Source organism: Lipotes vexillifer, unplaced genomic scaffold, assembly GCF_000442215.2.
Source record: "Lipotes vexillifer unplaced genomic scaffold, Lipotes_vexillifer_v1.1 scaffold444, whole genome shotgun sequence".
Classification (NCBI taxonomy): domain Eukaryota; kingdom Metazoa; phylum Chordata; class Mammalia; order Artiodactyla; family Lipotidae; genus Lipotes; species Lipotes vexillifer.
In genome coordinates, this window is record NW_006793488.1 from 135,186 (window position 1) to 141,528 (window position 6,343).

The 6,343-nt window shown below is 43.8% G+C and overlaps 1 protein-coding gene across 2 annotated transcripts in view; it reads right to left on the reverse strand.

Moving 5' to 3' along the window:
* Positions 1–384: 384 nt before the first annotated feature.
* Positions 385–6,343, reverse strand: part of RPP40 (ribonuclease P/MRP subunit p40) — a 12,139-nt gene continuing 6,180 nt past the window's right edge. For both annotated transcript variants that reach the window (XM_007466378.1, XM_007466379.1), the window contains 5 exons: positions 5,562–5,657; positions 4,205–4,330; positions 1,941–2,139; positions 1,679–1,813; positions 385–583 (listed from right to left, as the gene is read on the reverse strand). In XM_007466378.1, the coding sequence (XP_007466440.1) occupies positions 385–583; positions 1,679–1,813; positions 1,941–2,139; positions 4,205–4,330; positions 5,562–5,657 (755 nt within the window). The remainder of the gene's footprint in view (positions 584–1,678; positions 1,814–1,940; positions 2,140–4,204; positions 4,331–5,561; positions 5,658–6,343) is intronic.

Below are 6,343 nucleotides of genomic sequence, written 5' to 3' on the forward strand. Positions count from 1 at the left end.
AATAGATGAACAGCAGTAATGCAGGAACTGGCTCTGGTAAGTTATGATGTTAAGGATTTCTTGTTGTTATGGTGTGAAAAACTCACAGTCACAGCACACATCTTACCCAGTGGTCCCATAACCCTCGGTCCCTGGCCATCGTGGCCCAAGTTACGACGCGGTAGCCCACACCCTGGGCTCATACTGACAGGGAGAAATCAGCTATGAGCTTCCACCTGACGGCAAGCCTGTCACAGGATGGGCCCGAGTCCAGAGCAGATGCTAACAGATGCTGGGCTGAGAAATGTCATCATCGGCCAAGTCTGAGTGAACACACAGTCCTTATACTGCCGAGAGGTACGGAACACGAGTGCAAACACAACACGGCTCTGAGCTCTGTGCTTGTCATGGTGGGCAGTCATCACCTGCCCCCACAGCCAAGTGGAGCCAGTAGTCCCGATTACTGAAAACCACAAAGTTGTACAAATGTTCTCCTCCTGTTCGAAAACCGTGTTCGTTTTCTCTCCAGGAGACAGGGCTGTCTGCAAAGCCTTGAACCGACAACGCCACCCACGGGGCCAACTTCGGTTCATCAAAGTAGCGACTGAAAGAGACAGACACTTCTTAACAAACAGGAAGAGTTAGGAACGGTCCCATTTATCTTTTTTACTTATTCAGCACAAGTGGTATTTCTGATGCTCCCATGAAGCTTTGACCTTAGCTTTCATTTATAAAAATTAGGAGACAGAAATTAAATTCCTGGTGCTATACTGTGAATTCAGTAAAGGTTCACCAACATGCAGTGCACACAACAAACTTCAGCGGTTCCTAAGAGCATATAAGATTTAAAGAACAAAAAATTCCCCAGGAAGTGTGTAAGAATCGTTTCCCTCCCTTGAACAGTGCTGCTTTCGGAGGCTCTGTAAACTGAAACACTGCAGAATAATTTATCGAATTTCTTTTTTAAAATCCATCAAATTGTTAAAACTTCAACCTTCTCACTGAGGAAAATAAAAGTACGAAGCTAATAAATGTGAAAGAGGATGTTGGATTTAAAAAGGAAAACCCTCAACACTTAAATCTTAGACATTTTCAAGTGAAGACCCAGAAGGCGTGATGCTCACTTCATTCAACACAGGATTTGAGCCTCCTCACAGTTTATTTACAGAACACCTCCCACAGTGAAAATCCAGTACTACTTTATACAACCCGTGGCATGTTACCGGTGCCCAGTGATTCACGGATGTTAGAGCCAGGGCAGAGTTTGGATGTGATTTGGATTCAGAGGTTGTCAGCTCCTTTTCCCACCCATTTCAAAGTGAAGCATTTTGCAGAAATCCAGTATTTAAGACAGATCATAATGTGTTCCATAGAGTACTGCCGTTTTCTTAAGTGATACCGTAACTTCAACTGCAAAATGGTCTGGGGGAGCGGAACAAGAAAAATGAACAGTTTGTTCTCGAGGAGCACAGTAAAGCTCTGCTCTCTTCTTTTAAAAGGACAAGGACCTGGCAACATCACCAGGATAATTACATCACGCAAGATGATAACATTACTGCACGTGAGCCCAAGCAAGGGAAAAGGGGGACACGTTGTGAGAGGACCCTGGAATCTGGATCATGAGCGCTGCCCCTAAAACGCTACAGAGGCGGAGACAAGCAAGACATAAATGGCAAAAAAGGCTGTTCTTTTTTCTCACCACAGCTGCTCCAACAGAAGACGTATCTTCTCTGGAAGGATGAAACCAGTGATTGTACACAAGTAAGCTTTCGCCACCACTGTGCTTGGCTGAGGACAGCAGTAGGTTGATATGAAATTATCAGGCTCATTATTTCTGTAACCAAAAAAGAGAAAGAGAACGCATTTATATCCACTACACGATCACTTTCAAAGTACTAAACCCCTGTTGAAAACGAGAAGCCAGCCCAAGCCCTCCAGGACCCGGGAGCCCTCATACGCACAGCTCGGCGTTACTGAAGACGGCGCCCAGCCACTCGAAGAGCTCCTGGGCGCTGCAGGACGCCTCCGGCTCGCCCCTGAGCTCGCCGCTCCGCAGCACGGGGCACGGCAGATCTGTCACCGTGCTCAGCGCTATTTTTGGCTGACGCTCCTGAATCCGGTAATTGGAAAAGTATGACATCATCGTTGATCCTTCCGCACCTTCAAACACACCAAATAAGGCCACTTGAATAGTGTAAACAAGTTCAGTGAATCCCTGAATCCACCCCATTCCCACTTGAGGGTTTCAGGAAGCAGGCAGGATGAAGTAAGGCCAGAGGAGGTTGTACAAAGCTTTACTCAAATTAAAATCATTTAAGTTGCCTTCGCCTCCTTGTGCCAAAGTTCTGTCAACATTCATCTTCTGTCACATTTTTTCTGGAAAATCATAAGGCTTTCAGATTCAAGCCATACTAGTCTCAACATCTGCTCTACTAAGAAACTTTTGACTTAATAAATAAAACCTAAAGCATTACTTATGTTTAGATAAAATTAGTGAACTCTACAGAGAAAGCAGCATATTTGCACACTCTCGAAGAAGGAAACAGAAGAGGAGCTGAAGACAGAATCTCAGTCCAGCTTGTCTTTAAACCCCAGTAAGATCCAGTGTATCCTGAAGGATTTTCCCTGGAAGACGGAAATAGCGGCCCTCTTGGAGCAGAGGGCAGGACTGCTTACTGCCCAGTGTATTAGAAATAATGTCTCCCTCCACCTCCTCCCTCCCTCCAGGGCAAAGGTCAGCAGGCTCACTGCCCATTATAAAACCTTAGGCTCCAGGTTCCCCTCCTGTAATGCAAACCCATGCTTGCACCAGCATCACCTGCCCACCATGCATCACCCTGCAGGAACGAGGACTTGGTGAACTGGAGCAAAAGCTGATGCTCTGGCCACTGCTACTGCTGGGAATAATTGGGTTTTCTGTCTCTGACCCAGGGGTCTTGTGTCTCCTGCCAGAGCGCACAAGAATGTGCTGGCTAACTTCTTAGCTTGCTAGGAGGGTAAAATCTCAGGTGTTTCACAGGTCTTGACAAGCCCTTAAAATACTTCGGAGTCTTGGGAACACAGTGGTCTCCAGAAGCCACTACATAGGAGGCCCTCGGTAAAGACTTCCTACAACTGAGACGTCAGCCTCTCTGCCCTCTGTGTCTGCCCCACACACAGAAGCAGCAGCCAAGTATTACAGACCTAGGTCTCACCCAGGCAACCCTGTAGCACCCAGTGACCACGAACTTTCCAGGAGGAGCAGAGATGGACCTATTTCCAAAGTGGACCTAGGGGCTTCCCTCTTCTCCAAGAGAGAACTACACACTGTAATTGTGATGATTTGATTCATTTAATCTTGTTTTGAGCCAAAGATACACTTCTAAAAGGAGCAGAGGTACATGGCAGTTGTAAGCTGATTAAAATGTCTGGTGAACATGAAACTCTGAACTAAATGTATTATTCTAATCAATTAAAAGGTACAACAAATTTAATCTGACATTTAATGATATGCCTGATTACTACCCTGCAATAACAAATAAGCAGTTTGTGTCTATCAGTATAACTGGTGTTATTTTAAAACACTCCAGCCAAGGCTGTTGGAGGGAAGCTGGAGGAGGGAAAGGGAGAAATGGACAAAGGTTAGTTGCCCTGAGACCCCACCCTCAGAAGCTCCTGATGGACACACAACCCAAGGAGGTGGAGACGGACGGCTGCATGCCGAGATGATCCTGGACTATGGCTCTCAGGGATGCTAGAGGGGTCAAAGCAGTTTCCTTAACAACGTTTACAGGTTTCCCCCCATCCCAAAGTAGTGTTCCTACAAAATCTTTCATTAAGTCGAAATGGCATAAAGTGAACAAGCAATTACCTTAAGACACATCTTGCTAACAGATGCATGAAATAAACGCTCAAAGACAGTTCAAAGCTCTGCCGGCTAGAGGCTAAGATGCTGAGTGCAGTTCTGGGGGAGGGAGCTGGGGGTGTCACTCTCGCTGCTGGGGTGCACACTGCCTCTGTAGCAGCTCACTGCAAAACACACGCTGAACACTATTTTCACTTTTTGCTTTTGTAAAAGTAAAGGAGCATAGAGTGAACTTTCGAAAAGTGGGGGACACCTGTATCCATCTACGTACACAACATCCCTGACCACTGGGATGAATCACCATTCTCTCCTCACTACTCCCCTTTAATTAACCATTCGATTTCAAAACCACTCCATCGTTACACATTTTATTTTTCATACCTGTTTGATGCCACGCCAAAAGGAAATCAAATTTCAACGGTTTCTTTTCTTTGAAAGCCCAAGATATTCTTTTATACTTCTTAGAGTCCAGTTTAGAGGATAAATCCATCAAATCAACGGAAACAACTTAAAAAAATGGAGAGGAATAAACAGTTCACTCATATACACACAGCTTGCACTGTGCAAAACATGCTAGATTAAAATATCAGGAGTTTTACAAGTTTTATGGATAGAAAAAGTTACTTTGTATTTCTTGCCCTCCCTTTGGGTTACCAAACCAAAACTCTGCCTTTGATGGACATTTCTGGCACTGAGAGATAATTACAACAGGTGTTTTATTTATTTTTAAAATTTATTTATTTTTATTTTTATTTATTTTTGGCTGCATTGGGTCTTTGTTGCTGCGCGTGGGCTTTTTCTAGTTGCGGTGAGCGGCGGCTACTCTTCGTTGTGGTGCACGGGCTCTAGGCGTGTGGGCTCAGTAGTTGTGGCTCACGGGCTCTAGTGCACAGGCTCAGTAGTTGTGGCACATGGGCTTAGTTGCTCCGTGGCATGTGGGATCTTCCCGGACCAGGGCTCAAGCCCGTGTCCCCTGCACTGGCAGGCAGATTCTTAACCACTGCGCCACCAGGGAAGTCCCACAACAGGTGTTTTAAATTCACATTTTCCGTAGTCGAAGACCAAGGGCAGAGATCAACTCTAACCTAGCTGTGGAGGTGGCAGCCGCAAATACTGATGTTCAAGCCAGACCGTCAACAGAACTACATCTCTTTACTCGTGGGTGAATTTCTACTGGTCATAAAACTTGGGAAAATTAAAGGAAATTCTTTACTAAGAACAAGTTGGAACAGATGCCAACTGGTATATATAGACTGGTTAAACAACAAGGTCCTAGTGTAGAACACAGGGAACTATATTCAATACCCTGTGATAAACCATAATGGAAAAGAATATGGAAAAGAATGTATATATATATGTATAACTGAGTCACTTTGCTGTACAGCAGAAATTAACACAACATTGTAAATCAACTAGACTTCAATTTAAAAAAAAAAGAACAAGTGGGTTCATCACTTTGAATTTGTGACCCAAAACATATGTATCTCATGGAACGTGTCCAAGTCTGTGATCTTTTCAAGATGCAGCCAACAGCTGAAGACAAACAGTGCACAGCAGTATCTATCTCATCCTATCTGATGCCCACCCGAGAGGCCCTGGAGTAAGGAGTTTTAAAGACAAGAAAAAGCCACACTTCTTCTGAACAAAGAGAACAGAGGCAATTCAAACATTTAAATTCAAATTGTTACAGGAAGACTACTACCTTGTTAGAAACTGATGGAGTGAGCGTAATACTTACTAAATTTCATGGTTTTCCTGCCAGAATACTGAGATGGACGACCTTGAAGTCCAGTTTCTTCATAAGTGTCTTTATCCAGTGATAAAATTAATTTCCCTATAAATCAAATAATAATTCCCATAAGAGATGTTAAAAATATAATGTGTTCTCTGACTAAGAGAAAGCAAGAAAAATTGAGCAGTTAAATACCAGTGCACACAAGGATCTTATTTATAATACAAGGATATTATTTATTCATACATGTATCTTATTTATAATACAAGGGTATTATTTATAATTATATGTACAAAGACATCATTTATTATAGTGAAACTAGAAACTAAATTTTTATTAAAGAAAGAGTAAACAAATTATGGTATACTTCTTCTTTGGAATATTTTCAAGACATTAAAAATAGTAAATTAAAACTGTATGTACTAGGCTTCCCTGGTGGTTCAGTGGTTAAGAATCCGCCTGCCAAAGCAGGGGACACAGGTTTGAGCCCTGGTTCAAGAAGATCCCACGTGCTGAGGAGCAACTGGGCCTGCGTGCACCACAACTACTGAGCCTGCACTCTAGAGTCCGTGAGCCACAACTACTGAAGCCCATGCACCTAGAGTCCATGCTCCGCAACAAGAGAAGCCACTGCAATGAGAAGCCTGCGCACGGCAACAAAGAGTAGCCCCCGCTCGCCGCAACTAGAGAAAGCCCGCATGCAGCAACCAGGACCCAACACAGCCAAAAATAAATAAAATAAAAAACCAACAAAAACCCCCCCAAAACTGTATGTACTAATAGGGAAA